We start from the raw sequence: 16994 nt of genomic DNA, 5'->3' as shown, positions 1-16994 counted from the left end.
GCTCCGGACGCGCAGGCTCAGCGGCCATGGCTCACGGGCCCAGCCACCCCGCGGCACGTGGGATCTTCCCGGACCGGGGCACGAACCCGTGTCCCCTGCATCGGCAGGCGGACTCTCAACCACTGCGCCACCAGGGAAGCCCTCAAATGTGGCTTTTTTTGATGCCTATTCTAGAATTATCCATTTGGTGTGCCCCTTTTCCAAGGCCATTCTCAAGGTGTAAGTTCGTGTGGCCTTGAGCAAATCACCTAACCTCTTTGAGGCTCAGTTTCTTTATGAGTAAAATGAAGATGATAGTCTGCACCTCAGAAGTTTGTTGTGAGGATGAAGGTGTTATGACAACCTAGCTGAATCTTGGGGTTTTAGGGTGGATAAGGGTGGTTTGTGGTGAACGTGGGGAGGGGTAGTTACTGTTCCACAACCTCACCACCAGGTTAAGATGAAAGTTAGTCCCAACCCAACTCTGCCACTTTGTTAAACACGCATTTGTTAGCAAACAAGCAGAAACCATCCATACAGTCTGTCTGTGAGCCTGATGATGCCTCAGCTCTTGTCCCTTTAAATGCTCTGAGTGACTGCCCGTTTGCATAAAAGGTTCATGGGAGGCAGGTGGGGATTCTGTTGCCCCTAGTTGGCAGCAGTCAGCTAGAAATCCTCATTATCAATGACTGGAGACAGGCCCACTGAGGGACCACCCCTCTGAGCTCTGTCTCTAAAGACGCAAGCTATAGGCATCAGATTCTTACACTCTGTTCAGCAGGGTGGGAATTGTCTCTAAAATATTTTAACCACTCTACATATCTTAACCTCCTCCAACTTCATCAAGACAAGCCATTTCTAATAGTCATTCCATTATTTCACTGATTTTTTGCCATTTATGCAAACATTAAAGCCTCGGTTATTGGTGGAGATAAACCTAACAGAAAACACTTGGAGCAGCAATCTGGGGAACGTGGTCTTAGTGATATTTTACCACCTAACCACCCCAGGAGGATGAACTCCCAATGAGAGCAATAGTGTTCCCTACAGTTGTAGTTAAACCAACCTGTGCGTATAAAATATCACACTGTCTATGCTAAAGTAGTTTAAAGTAAATTACAGACATCTTAACAGTGGGCAGAGTGAACATTTTAAATGCACATCAATACTCATTCACTTAGGGGTGATCTCTTTCAATGGTTGTCAGATTTGGGCCCCCAAGTTCCTTGGAAGTGCTCACGGTCCAGGGCTTGGGGGAAGCAGATGGGGTCTGGGCTCCCTATAACCTTGGCCAGAGCAGCTCCACCTCCACCTAGTTTGCATTTTACATATTCTCACAACACTTTACTGAAAAGAAGGGTTCCATGGCCGAGAAGGGTTCCATTAGTGAAGCCTAACATTCACATTAAACAAGTGGGGAAGACAAGACCCAGAGCAGTTGTCACTCTTTCAAGTACAGAGAATCTATAGCCACTCCTAGCATTGGGCTCTTTTCACTACCATAGCCACACAGGTACCATGGAGAGGCTACATGCATTCCTAAAATCAATCTCTGAGCAAGAAAAGGTGGTATTTCCATAGCATGTGCTTTACTGAATACACCATCCTGGATGATTTTTACATGTTCCATTACTGAAAACTACAACCCACCATAGAGCATACACACTTGATTAAATGGGTTAGTTTAACAATCATATCTTTCAGAAACAATACTTTAACTTGAACTTCCCATTAGGAAGATGCCCTCTGTACATGCTTAATAAATGGGTCAGGGTAGTGGTGATCTAATTAAACTTTTAGCCAGTTAACTGTCTTCCAAAGAGTCCCTATATCAACTTTTCCCCTCTTTCATCCAAACTGTAGTAATGGAAATAGTTATTGGTTCAATATACATCATCTTCGGTGAGTCTTACTTACATTGTTTTGATCTTATTTCAGGACCCTAATGATATTTCATCCTATCTAAGACACTGTCAATTGTAAAATACCAGTATTTTATGTCCTAAGAAATAAAACAAGTGTGCCCATTAAAAATTTAAGATACCATTGACTGTAAGACATGCTCTGATTTCAGAGATATTAAAAGAGGTGCATCTTGGACTTCGTGAAGTATGCTACCATATTTGCCACCACAGAAGACATGTTTTCCCCCTTGTCTTATACCTCCCCCTCCCCCCACTCTAGGCCACCTGATATTTCCATTAAACAGAGGAATAGTATAGAAGGCTCAGCCTTAGTTTTTCCAAAATGCTTCCCTCTAAAATTGTGCTGCACTTATATTTTAGCATATATGATACATACTGACCCCAAATACTTCTTGGCTTGTTGGCCCTAGGAATGGTGATGTACCTCTCTTGATACCCACAACAAACACTTTGGATCTGTTTCCTTTCTGTGGGATCATCATTATTCTAGTAGGGAAGAAAGGTTTAAAGTCCTATGTGAAAAAAGTCACCTCCTGTTCTTCGGAGCAGAACATAGATCCACCATGTTGCATGAACACGGACACTGGATATTTCCTGTGTCTTGAGTTAAACATTCCCCTGGCAACAGAGCTCATATCAGGCAGTTCCAAATACCACACTTCCTAATGATTTTGTTTGGTGTGGTATCAAAATTGCCCAAACTGAGTCATACGGTAACAAAATATGTTGCTCCCTTTGCTCGGGCATCATTTTCATTCATAACATCAGAGCGCAATTTCAACTTTTCAAGCCCACAAATCCAACTACTCATAAGGCAACACTTTATCTCAAGTGGAAAAAAATACATTCTGCCTTAAAGAAAAGTTTTAATGCTTGTTTTATGTGAGTGATACTCCTGGGTGAAGATGTTTTTGGTCTGCATTAAACATTCTTGCCTTCTGATACCAGATGAAGAAGTATGGACAAAATTCAAATTTACATATTCTCTTTCCCAAGTTTGAACTACTGTGTCGGTATTTTCCTTACATAATTTAATGTTTAGCATATTTCATGTTTTCTAGAAGTTATTTTATGTTTACTGTGGGTAGAAATTGGTATTGCATCTTAATAAAGGACAAAAATCTATGAACTGTGATACCAATCAACTTGACTTTCCAGCACTCTCCTTACACACTGACCCACACAGTGGGGTGTTGGGGAGAACGTAAAAGAGTGTCAAATTACAGAGACCTAAGGCAGTGCTAGAATAGCCTTAGGACATTATGGGAGGGAGGAGGTGGTTTGGGAGGTGTGATTGCCCCCCTCCCGTGGTAAATCTGAAGGAAGCTGAAGGAGGGCTAAGATGTGGGATGGTTTCTGCAAATGCCATGGCCTCCTTTCCTATCATTATGTGTTCTTTCCTCATCCCAGAGAGCGGAAAATATTAGGCACCACAGGAGGGCAACAGCCAGAACAAACTGTCTTCCAATTCTTCCAGCCAATAGGGAACTGTGAAATCACTGCACAGACCTCAGGATGAGTACAAGAAATCTGGAATAAATGGAAGTCAAATTTTCCTTGGCATATTTTTGTACTGTCATAGCAATTTTCTTGAGGTAAAAAGCTTTAAAGACGTACTTTTCAGATTTGTTTTGCCTCACAATGATTACCATCTCAGAGTGTCATTGCAATTTCTTACTTTCCTTAACCTAAATCTTCCCTGTTTTCTCTTTTAGGCAAATATCAATATCCCAATGGGAGCCTTTCGGCCAGGAGCTGGGCAACCCCCCAGAAGAAAAGAATGTACTCTGGAAACGGAGGAGGTGAGAAAAACTGAGCTGGCAGAGCTCAGCACCATCTTTCTCCTCCAACATCCTGACTAGAGGAGGGCAGAGGCAAGCCGAGGGCCAGCTTTCCAGGACAAGGAGGGCACAAATGGATGTGGGTCAAGGAGTCATCATGTAGTGCATACATTTCTTTGGTTGTCTTGCTCAATCAGCCACGAAACACACTGACCCTCACTTCCCTCCAGCCAAAAATCTAAGTGCCTGGCCCAGGTACTTGAAGATGCTGAGTTTAGCATCTAGTTTATTGATTGCGTGTGTCTTCTTGTGTGTGTGTGTGTGTGTGTGTGTGTGTGTAGGGGGAGGGGGAACCTCTCAGATGCTCTTGGTTCAGCAACAGTCAGTAGCTTGCTAAGTTTTCACTCTGAAGCTTTTATTCAATCTAGCTGGATGTATGTAGTAGAGCTTCTGATGAGTGATGAACCCCAGTGGGAACGCAGGTAATAAGCACGTAAAATTACTTGTGGATTCAAACAAAAAGCCCCAATCTCTGGGTGTTTCCTTTGAAAAGAGGAACTTGCAAAGGAGTCTATCAATTTCTGTATTTTTCCCTCCCTTTCTTTTCCTTTCCTCCAAATTCAGATACCCAGTCTTCTAAAATGGGGGCTAAAATTCATCATGGGTGCAATAAATATAGTTCTCTGCCCAAATGTTTATATTTTTTCCTCAATTCTGACTTTTCTGATGAAACCTGGAAGGTCTGATTCTAAAAAAAAAGTTAAGGTCTTGGAGCAATAAAGCCACAGGGTATTGTAAACTGTATTTTATCTTTTTTAAAAGGTGAAAAGGCTTTTTAAACTTTTGTAGGTGACCTTTTTGGTATTTGCTAATAAAACTGGTTGTCCTGCATCTAACCTTTTTCTCTCATAAATAATTCCTGATGTGGTCCTCAGTTAGTGGTTCCAGCCTCCTATAAATAGAAAGATAATTTTTGAAAGGAGGAGATAGAGTATTTGAGTGACATCACCAAGTTCTGGAGTTGCAGTCACCAAGTCACCCTTGACGAATAACAAATTTTCAACATACAAGCTGAAAAGACCTGGCCCTACTCGGCTCTGATGGTACAGAATTTCTAGTTCTGCTGCTGCTAACTTGGCCACCCAGGTAGCTCATGATCATGAGCTCTCCCTCTGGGACTTTGGTCAAGTATCCGAGTCTCTGTCTGCAAAATACTATTCTGTCCGTTCCTCAGAGGGTTGCTGTGAGGAAAGAGTCATGTATTCAATAAATGACTGTTCATCGATTGATCGAATTATCCAATTTTTATGAAGGACTCCTGGGCCTATTATTTCACATGTTGTAAGAAAAAAGCACAGGGAGGTAGAAGGGAGGGCAGAAAGGCGTTCTTTCTACATCTCCATTCATGTGTAATTAGGTTTTCTTCCTGTGCTTCCTCGTAAGCTGTGTGTCACTGTGTCTGGCAATCAGTTGGAAGGTAGCTTGACTCTCTTTTCACACTAAATTGACTGATGTGACTACTGTTTTGGAGGCTTGCATCCATCTTCCTCTGTGGTAAGAGATGGCCCTCGCCTCTTCTCTACAACTGGTACTTTCCTCCACACAAGTGTCCCAGTTAGGAGCTTGGGAAAGCACCCTGCTCGTGCTCTTGCCTTGTCCCCAGCCTGATGGTTCCAGCACATTCTAAAATAACTAAGAACTGATACAGCCTGGGTTTTGAAAACTTACTTTATGACCAACCACATAAACAAATGGTCAACCAACATTCTTCTCAGGATGGAGGGAGCGAGGTATCCACAGAGATCCAGAGACCCCAGAAGTGTTTCTTGAATTGAGCTACACCTTTCTTGTGGGGCTCACCGGTCGGGAGGGTGGCGAGGGGTGGTATTCCCTTATTGTGAGAGCTGAAAGGGACTCTCAGGACTTGTGGGGTCTTATGGAGAGGTGGGATCTAATGACTCAAGTTCTGGGCTGGACCTTGGAGTAGGTTTCTCATGGAAGCAATATTGCAAGGGGAGCAGTTAGGCAGCTTGGTTTGGCTACGAGGCCCCAGCCACCTTTGGTTGCATAATTTGAATGGGAAAATGGAATCTGAATTCAAATAACCTGTAGAGCCCCGCTTTTCTATTACTATCCAGTTTAAAACCTCGGAATTGCTGACTTTCTTAGATTTGGGATTCATTGCTTAGCTTACCATTAAGATAATCACTGTCTAAAGTCGAGGGCATAACAAACCACTCCTGAACAGAACAGGCCACCTCTATCACAGCCAGGAGCTCCCCCATCTCAAACCCGCCACCATCTCAGATGTGAAGAAGGTGGACCCTAGCAGGAAGCCAGGACGGGCCATCTGACAAGGCCTGTGAGCACGGGCTGAGTCTCCTGCCCACCTATGGTCTCTGTAAGCCCTTGCTCTGCATAAGACAAGGCAGCTGCTTGATTAAAGTGATTTGAAGCGTACTGACAAGCCCCTGCTCTGCCTCCCAAATCTCTCAATTACATCATTATTAAGCCACAAAACAGCACATTGGGATTTTCTGTTAATTATTTCCCTCTCCACCTGATCCCTTCACATGATGCAAATACACTATTTAATTCTAGTCTTGCTACTTCCTAGCTGTGAGGCCGTGGGCAAGTTTCTTAACCCCCCCACCTTGTGCCTCAGTTTCCTCAACTGTAAAATAGGGATAATAATGGTAGCAGATTGAGAATTTTTTAAGTAATTAATTAATTAGTTAATTAATTATTTCTTGGCTGTGTTGGGTCTTCATTGCTGTGCACGGGTTTTCTCTAGTTGCGGTGAGCAGGGGTTACTCTTTGTTGCCGTGCGTGGGCTTCTCATTGTGGTGGCTTCTCTTGTTGCAGAGCACAGGCTCTAGGTGCGCGGGCTTCAGTAGTTGTGGCACGTGGGCTCAGTAGTTGTGGCTCGCGGGCTCTAGAGCGCAGGCTCAGTACTTGTGGTGCACGGGCTTAGCTGCTCCACAGCACGTGGGATCTTCCCGGGGCAGGGATCAAACCCGTGTCCCCTGCACTGGCAGGCGGATTCTTAAACCACTGCACCACCAGGGAAGTCCCACGGATTGAGAATTGATGTGAGGATTAAATGAGTTAGTAGGTGTAACTTAGAAGAGCTAGCAGTGTGTTTGCTGTTATTATTAAGTCTCCAGTGTATGAGCATAATACACTGTGTGTATAAGCACATCAGGCTGTTGTGTCGTACAGAAGAGAGTTTAGGGGAAAACGAAATAGGGCATCTGGTAGTAAAGAGGGAGATGAAGGTGAGATAGCTGGGAAATGGTTCACCATTTTGCCAAATTTTACAAATACTCTGTCACCCCCCAAGGGGGGCATTTCCCTTTGACAATAGCCATTTCTGAAACTGGGAATGGCGCGGGGCTGATAAGCCTTCTCTCAAGCTTTCTTTATCTAAAACCAAAGAATGTCTTCCATATCCCTTCTCAATTCAAATATCTACTTACAAAAGAAAAGAGAGCATACTTAGCCAAATGGAACCATCTGGCCCCTGCCTGTTCATGCCTTAATGTATTATAATTCTTATGATAACAAATTCACAGAAAAAAAATGGAATCTGATTCGCATTCTTTTTTAAAAGATGAGAGAAGATTCAGTTAAGAATATGCACCACCACTAACCCCCTCCTGAGTCAATATCTTAAAACCTAGTTCTTAAATATACCCACTTATAATTTTCCATTATATGTGACCTTACCAAATCAAGTGTTAAAAGTTTTACCTTGATAAATAAAAAACACAGTGCATTGAGGTTTCAATAAATTTAAAGGAAAGTGCCTAATATTAAGTATTTTCATCCTTTAACTGTGTATGTTTGCACAGTAAATCTTTGCACACAGACACATAACTGCACACGCTGGTTTTCTGTGTTAATTGTGCCAGTATAGCACATTTTGATATTAGAAAGATAGTGATTATGACTCAGCCAGGAACTTAACAGAAGGAACTGGAAACATTTTTCTCCTTCATACTTCTTTATTAAGATCTACCCACCTAACAACCATGGGAACATTTATAAGTAAGGAAACATTTTTCATTTCACCACTACATATATATATATATATAATTTTTTTAAAGAGCACTTTATAGCCTTGTTTAAAATTTCTTTCCAAAAGCCCAACAAAGAACATTTTGGAATACCATGTCCTCCAAGTGGATGTTTAACAGTTTTAACTATTGCTTCTAAATCTGCATTTATAAATGATGAATGTGCGTGCATGATGAAAGGAAGCTGAGCCTATGGCTCTATACATTGACCCGGGGAAACATTTTCCAGATATATACAACATATATTTACAACAGGTACAGTCTACATCGAACTACTGTATCATTTCGTGTGGGTGACATGTTAGCTATTTCATCAGCACTGGGTCAGATTCAAAGAAAATGACTACAGGAAAAACCATGAGCCCCTCAAATAAGCAATTTAAAAACGTTTCTGTAAAGGACACATCTACCAAATAATTTGTTAAAGTTTGGGAAGCTTGAACATTTTCTGCCCTTTCCCTTTAGGGTTTAGACAATTTGAGAACTAGATATAGGAGCCAGATGGGGGCTAAAGCACGGCATTGGCTTTAACACCCAAGTTACAGGGCTGCCTAGTTAGGCCGGCAACACATATGGGCACGGGGCTTGCACCTGAGAAAAACGTACAGTTTCTTATTCTTTTTCCCATAACTGTATTGGTTCACTCAGTTGCTGGCCCAGCAGGTGGAGCTCTGCCAGTCTCATAGGGGGCCTGTTAATTTGGGTCCTCCAAGAAGAAGCAGATCCAAAGGTGGGATTCGATGGGCAAAACATTTATTGGGGAAAACACTTGTAAGGAAAAACGAGAGGGTCCTCAGACCGTGATGCAGGTGAAGGAGAGTGGGACAGAGGGTTGGGCGGAAGCATCTTAGACAACAGTGCTGTTCTAAGGAAAATTCTCGAGCCCAAGTCCCTCCCAGAGGAGTCCCAGGTCTCCCAGGAACGGGCCCACCTTAGGATCCTATGACACTCATTCATTGGCCACGAGCAGCCGTGGGAAGTGTTACCTCAGCGTGGTGATGGGCGGGTTTCAGGGTGAAGCAGCCGGGCCTGTCATTCAATTATCCTCCCTGCAGGAAACTGATCCGAGAGGCGTGCTCCTGTGGCTGCCACAGAGATCAAATGTTCCTCCAACACCTTCGTTCCAGGGCCCTGGGGAATATGCCTCCCACTGCTAGTAAATAGGAGGAATGAGCTAACCAGCAACTGTCTGTAGTAATGAATTGGAGTTCTAGGAGCCACACACAGCAACGGATCTTACTGTTTTACGGCCACTGTTAATACGTGTTTGGTGTATGTACATAGAGGCATAGATTTGTCACTATGGCACATTCTCAGGCTTAATCAGCTAAACAACCATCAACAAGTGTGCCTGTGCACTTCTGCACCAGGCATTGGAGGACCCACAGAAAAATGTATAGGATATGGTCCCGCCGTAAAGCCACAACAACAGAAAAACATAAAACAATAGGAAACGTAAAATGCTTTCCAAAGCAGGAGGGGAGAGCTGGGCCTCCTCTGCCACTCCATCCTACCCCACCCATATTCAAAAAGGTTTTGCTGATGTCAGTTTCAGTTTGTTTCTGCTTCCCAGAAATGTCATTGTAATAAAGGCTGGCAGCCACTGCACCCCAAACAAAAGAACGGAAAACTCCTGGACCAAGTCATTGTTAGAGATAGCCGTGCACTAACAGTCTACAAACCTGTGCCTTTCAGGCGTCTTATGATACTATGATACCAAATTAAATTTGATCTTGTAAGATGCTTCTCTTGGAAACACAACACAAATCCTTTTAACTGGTGGTAATTTTTATTAGCTATCAGACACTGAACAGTACTCTTGGGTTTTCTAAGTGATGCGGAAATTACTTGTTTTCTTCTTCCAACTTTATTCTTCTATAAACTTCAGGAGATCTTGAAACTCTGAGGGTAACCCAACAGCACAAGAAAAAGTCACTCTGCTAGAATTACTCTCTGACACTATTTTTGCTTTAATTGTTTTCTGCTTCATGTCTATGACCTAGAGAGACCAAATGTCTTTTTCGGTGAGCTAAATCTTTCTCCTTTTTTTCTCTTCAGGGTGCTCCTCCCACTTTGGATGAGGAGAAGAAGTCAATTCCAGGAGCTAAGAAACTTCCAGGACCTGCGGTCAACCTATCAGAGATCCAGAATATTAAAAGTGAACTGAAGTATGTCCCCAAAGCTGAACAGTAGTTGGAAGAAAAAAGGTGAGTGAAAAACTCTTTTCTTTGTCTCAAAAAGACCACTATAAAAATGGTTTATGGAAGCCTTGCACCGAAGGAGTCTGGAATTCCAGAAGTGTTTGCTAAGGATCAGGACCTTCAAGTTAGACCAGTATTTCCGGCGCAAAGTTTTTCTGGTATGTAAAGCCAAGCTTTTAAGCCTATCTTACTCCCAAGCCGTCAGAGGGCCATTGAGGATGTTTGCCTGCCATCCCCTTGCTGGTTACCTTCTTGAGTGGGGAAGGGTGGGGGTGGGGTTGGGAGAGGAAACATGCTTGGGAGGGGGTCCTTGAGGAGCTTTTGATCTTCGGGTACAGGGAGCCCTCCATCATTGCATGCCTCAGTTTCCCTACCCAGATGCCCCAAAGAGCGATGAGCTGGAGGATCAGAGGGGCAAGGAGCTGAGGAGCTCTGGTGGTAGCCCAGGTGTGGGTAAGGCAGACCAAGAGGGCCTGGTAATGACTCTGTAAGTAGAGGAGGGAAAGGTAGGCTCAAAATTGTACCTGCCACCCTTAAAACTGGACAGGTACATGTAAAAGTATGAGATTAGATCACTCCCTAACACCATACACAAAAATAAGCTCAAAATGGATTAAAGGCCTAAATGTAAGGCCAGACACTATCAAACTCCTAGAGGAAAACATAGGCAGAACACTCTATGACATAAACCACAGCAAGATCCTTTCTGACCCACCTCCTAGGGAAATGGAAATAAAAACAAAAATAAATGGGACCTAATGAAACTTCAAAGCTTTTGCACAGCAAAGGAAACCATAAGCAAGACGGAAAAGACAACCCTCAGAATGGGAGAAAATATTTGCAAATGAAGCAACTGACAAAGGATTAATCCCCAAAATTTACAAGCAGCTTATGCAGCTCAATAACAAAAAAACAAACCAGCCAATCCAAAAATGGGCAGAAGACCTAAATAGGCATTTCTCCAAAGAAGATTTACAGATTGTCAACAAACACATGAAAGAGTGCTCAACATCATTAATCATTAGAGAAATGCAAATCAAAACTACAATGAGATGTCATCTCACACCAGTCAGAATGGCTATCATCAAAAAATCTAGAAACAATAAATGCTGGAGAGGGTGTGGAGAAAAGGGAACCCTCTTGCACTGCTGGTGGGAACGTGAATTGGTTCAGCCACTATGGAGAACAGTATGGAGGTTCCTTAAAAAACTACAAATAGAACTACCATATGACCCAGCAATCCCACTTCTGGGCATATACCCTGAAAAAAACAAAATTCAAAGAGAGCCATGTACCAAAATGTTCATTGCAGCTCTATTTACAATAGCCCGGAGATGGAAACAATCTAAGTGCCCATCATCGGATGAATGGATAAAGAAGATGTGGCACATATATACAATGGAATATTACTCAGCCATAAAAAGAAACCAAATTGAGCTATTTGTAATGAGGTGGATCGACCTAGAGTCTGTCATACACAGTGAAGTAAGTCAGAAAGAGAAAGACAAATACCGTATGCTAACACATATATATGGAATTTAAGAAAAAAAAATGTCATGAAGAACCTAGGGGTAAGACAGGAATAAAGACACAGACCTACTGGAGAACGGACCTGAGGATATGGGGAGGGGGAAGGGTGAGCTGTGACAGGGCGAGAGAGAGGCATGGACATATATACACTAACAAACGTAAGGTAGATAGCTAGTGGGAAGCAGCCGCATGGCACAGGGATATCAGCTCGGTGCTTTGTGACCGCCTGGAGGGGTGGGATAGGGAGGGTGGGAGGGAGGGAGACGCAAGAGGGAAGAGATATGGGAACATATGTATATGTATAACTGATTCACTTTGCTATAAAGCAGAAACTAACACACCATTGTAAAGCAATTATAACCCAATAAAGATGTTAAACAAAACAAAACAAACAAACAAAAAAATTGTACCTGCCACCCTTAGAGGCACTGCAAGCAGGGCCTGCGACTTTATTTTCATTGGCTCTGTTCAGTAATGATCCCCTGGTGAGGGCTCAGCCCCACCCTTCACTGCAGACCTGATGCCTGCAGACTGGTGTGGGATTTCTGTCAGTAGTGGGCTTGCGGAATTGGCCCAAGTCATGGCTCTTTCTCCTATGAGACCCTGGGAGCTTTACCCAACATTACTGAAGGCCACCACGCACAGTTTATTCCATTTCTTAAGCAAAAGTTTAAGTCTAGAGGAGAAGAATCTATATTGGCAACATAAAACAGGTATTTATCTGGCTGATTGTCCATTCATTTGTTCATTCATCCAGTCATTCATTTATTAAACCAATATTTATTGAGTATCTGCTGTGTACTGAACACTAGATACATATACTGATTACTTATCATGTGACAGATACGGTGTGAGGAGCATTCTACCTATTGTTTGTTAAGTTTCATGATACACTCCCTGTGGGTATTAGGGTGACATCTTCTGACCACATAGATGGCAAAGGCAAGCACAGCAATGGGGCCCTACAGTGTCTTCTGTAAACATAATGAAGAACAGACGTTCTGTGAGACAATCCCACTCGTGATGGAGTCACGCTTATGCTGACTTACTAAGACATCTGCAAGTAAGTTCTGCCGAAAAGATTTCTTCGTAGTGTAGGAGCCAGTTTGAGTTAAAAGAACAGGACAGTATCTAGTGTTTTCAGCACAGTTACATGAACGAAAAAAGGAGTAAGAATAAAACACAGTGGATTCTGTGACCATAGCGTGAATCCCAGGGACCTGGATGGGGACAGAGTGACGTGAGCAGGAACTGACCTGAAGCATGGCCACGCACACTTGGTATTAATTATGACAGAATGAAGCAAACTGATGACTATCATTTTATCAGTCCTGCTTGTGTTGCCAAGCTGAGAAGAAATATTCTAATATGCTTGGGACAAAGCTACAGAACTTTCTTGTGAGAAAGCCTGCAGAAGTGAAATGAACTTTTGGGAATATTTATTATCATCACCCAACCAAGGCTGTTCAATTAGACATGTGAATTTTTTTTTAAATTAATTTATTTTTGGCTGTGTTGGGTCTTCGTTGCTGCGCGTGGGCTTTCTCCCGTTGTGGCGAGCGGGGGCTGCTCTTTGTTGCGGTGCGCGGGCTTCTCATTGCAGTGGCTTCTCTTGTTGTGGAGCATGGGGCTCTAGGCGTGCGGGCTTCAATAGTTCTGGCACGAGGGCTCAGTAGTTGTGGCTCGCAGGCTCTAGAGCGCAGGCTCAGTAGTTGTGGTGCACGGTCTTAGTTGCTCCACGGCATGTGGGATCTTCCTGGAGCAGGGATCGAACCCATGTCCCCTGCATTGGCAGGCAGATTGTTAACCACTGAGCCACCAGGGAAGTCCTGATACATGAATTTTTAATGCAAATTTTAAAGGGTTTTGCTTTTATGAAATCCTTGTCAACCTAAATTTAACCCTAGTTCCAGTTTCAGAAGAATTTTGTTTGGAAGATCCAAAGGAATGCTGTTTTAAAATTAGTTCAGAGAGGGGATGGACTTCCCTGGAGGTCCAATGCTTAAGACTCCACGCTTCCACTGCAGGGGGTGCGGGTTTGATCCCTGGTTGGGGAACTAAGATACCGCATGCCGTGCAGAGTGGCCAAAAAAATAAAATAAGTTCAGAGAGAATCTTGTGGTGTTATTCAGCAGCGAGGCTGATTCTGTAGCCTTGTATCTATGGTTACAGTAATGGGGAACAATACCAACTCCATAAAATAGCAAAAAGGTTCTAGAGTATCCAGAAAACATTTTTTGTTACTTCATTTTCTCACAGAAGACTTTAATGATTCTTCTCTCCTGAACAAATTCTAATAATGCAAAACCACTCGGAGAGGCCTATTTGTTCTTATTGTACAGGAATGTGAAAACCTAAGTTGTCCAGGTAATTGATCTGAGTTCCCGATGAGGACAGTCATTGTTTTGACCCAAGGAGTGATCTTTATTTCTTGTAGGAGAGGTAGTGAGCTGGTTTGTTTTTGACTCATCAATTCTTCTCCTGCAAATCTGTCAGATTTTGAGACTTCCGTGGTCATGGTTTATGGTCACAGAGGGAGAACATTTCTTAACGTTGATTGATTCAGCGGAATCATAAACAGTAAATACCCTGGACCAGCGGTCATTTTGCCCCTCACTGGCTGGATTTGACTTTCTCCTTTTGGACCACCACTTCATCACCTGCCCTCACCATGTATTGTTCAATGATTTAATCAAACAGGTCGTTGTTTGAAGACTGAGTGAATAAGTCCATAGCACCAAACTATGAAAACCACAAGACTTAAGGCTCAAAGTCTAGGATATAACTATTACAATATTTTAGACATAAGACAGAGCAGCACCTCCTTCTAGCTAAGATCAGCACTTCCTTTTAAGTGGGGTTTCAGATTCTTTTCATGCCCTGTGTCATGGCTAGAATTGTTCATGAAAATAGATAAAAAATACTATAGGACAAGAATCAGAAAGGCCAATGACTAGCCAGTTAGAGATCAGTAATCACGGCTTGTGGCAAAGGAGTTAGGGCCTGGACCTCATCAGGAACCAGAACCAGGCCACACAGAGGCAGCACATACCAAGTCAAGACCAAGAGACACGGCAGAATCCCAAATGGGGCCCTATTCCACGCTGGAACAGGCTGGGGCAGGGAAAGGCAGGTGTTCAGCCCCGTACCTCTCAGGATTCTCCTGGCTGTGGTTTACAGTGGCCAAATGGTGATTTAAGCAAGCCCAGGAGCCAGATGAAGAGACAGGACCAGCAGCAATGTCTGAAAACCAAGAACCCTCCCACACTCGCATGCCTGCTTGTTTGCTGCATGATCAGGAATCCCCCGCCCCATGTCCACCGTCAAAAGCCACTGTCAGCTTGTTTGCTTGTAGCTGCAGGGGATGCCGCCTCAGACTTCACGGACAGGGGTCTGGGGAACCTGGAGGACTGCTAAGGGCGGGTGTCCAATAGATTCTGTGTCCACTCTCAACGCCCAGATCAGACCACAGGTGCCCAGTAACAAACCTTTGTAACTAGCTTCTGCACCGTAGGCATTTTCTTCATTCCGTGCTATAAGATATATAGATGTCAGACTTGGTCCCTGCTCTCAGGATACTTAGGTCTTGATGGAAAGATAAAAATAAAATACTTCAAAAGATAGGTAACAATTCAAGAACTAGATAGCAGCTCAGTGATTCAAGATACTCCATGGTTGTTTATGACCCACTAACAAGTAGGCAGTAGAGCAAAGCGAGGTTATGACTTACGAGAGGGGGAACTCACAATGATTTGGCATCAGGGACAATTTCAAGGAGGTGGTGGGAATGGAATGGTTTAAACAGAGGCTCAGAGATAACCTCTGGATGTAGGGAATGTCCAGAGCATCATTATTGGGCCACCCTGCTGAGACCAAACAGTTCCTCTAGGGCAATACTTCTTAAACTTTTGGAGCAGAGCAAAGCAAGATTCCACAACCTGCCTACATCATCTCTTCTCTTTTTCCAGCAGTAAAAGAAGAACTCAGTGATAACAAAGAATTAGAGAGGAAAAAAATAAGTATCAAAGTAGCAGCAATGCAGCAGTTATGAGAAGAATGATTAACAAAGATAAACCCTAAGAAGAATTCTACAATTATGTTAATGAACACAAAGATAGCAGCAACTGAAAGCCCTGGGAGTGATGAAGCACTAGAAAGAAATTGTCCTTCTGAAGTGGCAGGAATTACTCCTCTCTGTGTTGGACATTGCAGCATGGCCATGTGTTGTGCAACAGCCAGACTTGATGATTATGTACTAAACCAGGGTTTTAGAAAAATGCAAAATTGTAGTGATTCTTAATAACTCACTTAGTAGCTTTTGGCCATGTATATAACTGAAAGTCTATGGAATGAATCTCCATTTTGTTGTAAGAACTGAGTAAAGCACTTGCATTTTGGAATCAGGAAGTCTTTCGAAGTCACCCAGTGGGCATTGGACCATACTTTGAGAAACACTGCTATAGTGCCATAAGTGAGAGTGAATTGGAATGATCCGTAACTCCTGTACACCCATACGCTGCGCCATGGTCTCAAGTTAGTCTCTATCCCATACCCCACACTGGTCAACCAGCCTTGATTCTAGATTTTGTAGTTTGGAAAAGAACCATTATAATGCCCTGTTGTGGGAGGCATGCCTTCTCTACCCAGCACTTTGCCCCAACTCTGGCATCTTCTGTTTATGCTGTCACAATCCTTACCAAAGTGATTATTCATTTGCTTTTTAAATCTTCTTCATGATGCCAGCATATAGCTTCTTAGAGGCTAGGGCACATCTGATACATCTTGAGCACACATGCCTTATTACTGGTGCCCTGACCACAGCAAGCCTGGTGTCCCCTAGAAATGTGTTCTTGTAGACTTTCCAAGTCCTTGCATTCTCAGGGAGATTACTACTTAAAAGCAAGACTAGCTTTTCTGTCAAGGACTGGCGGTAGCATTGTTGACCGCGATCAGTAAAGGGCTCAGAAATTTGACTTTAATTCATTGATTATAACTTTATTCCTCTGGGAAACTGAATAATTAGGGAAAATGTCAAGGTTGGCTCATTTTCCTCAAAAGGGGAGAAAAATATGTAAATCCAGAAAAAAATCGTTTAATTTTCAAGGATTCTTTGGATTTATTTTTCAAAGAATGTCTATGTCCAGATAAGACATATTTACCAACCAGTCATCGAGAAAGATGCCATCTCTGATCGAGGAGAACATAAGGTGTTCATTACTCTTAAATGTTAAGCATTACGCATCACGATTGTTCTTGCTGATTCAAAGGCTAATTCTGACAGTGTTAGCAGAAGGGCAAATTGATGTACTCAGACCCTTGATGAAGTGTGTTTAGCACCTAACAACAGACCCCCAAAATACATGAAACAAAAACTAACAGAATTGGAGGGAGAAATACACAATTGAGCAATAATAGCAGGCAACTTCAATACTCCACTTTCAATAATGGATAGAGCAACTAGACAGAAGATCAACAAGGAAACTGTCTCAGTCTCTTTGG

General features: G+C 43.0%; 1 protein-coding gene across 1 annotated transcript in view; it reads left to right on the top strand.

Moving 5' to 3' along the window:
* SMPX (small muscle protein X-linked) overlaps nucleotides 1–16994 on the top strand; it is a 52448-nt gene that overhangs the window by 12175 nt on the left and 23279 nt on the right. Inside the window, exons 3-4 of the mRNA XM_029241296.1 lie at nucleotides 3620–3706; nucleotides 9823–9971. Of these exons, the coding sequence (XP_029097129.1) occupies nucleotides 3620–3706; nucleotides 9823–9957 (222 nt within the window). The 3' untranslated portion in view covers nucleotides 9958–9971. The remainder of the gene's footprint in view (nucleotides 1–3619; nucleotides 3707–9822; nucleotides 9972–16994) is intronic.

The sequence above is a fragment of the Monodon monoceros genome, unplaced genomic scaffold (assembly GCF_005190385.1).
Source record: "Monodon monoceros isolate NGI ecotype Baffin Bay Population unplaced genomic scaffold, NGI_Narwhal_1 Super_Scaffold_22, whole genome shotgun sequence".
In the NCBI taxonomy this organism is placed as follows: domain Eukaryota; kingdom Metazoa; phylum Chordata; class Mammalia; order Artiodactyla; family Monodontidae; genus Monodon; species Monodon monoceros.
Note: the sequence above shows the minus strand (reverse complement) of the source record. Positions and strands in the feature narration are given on the sequence as shown.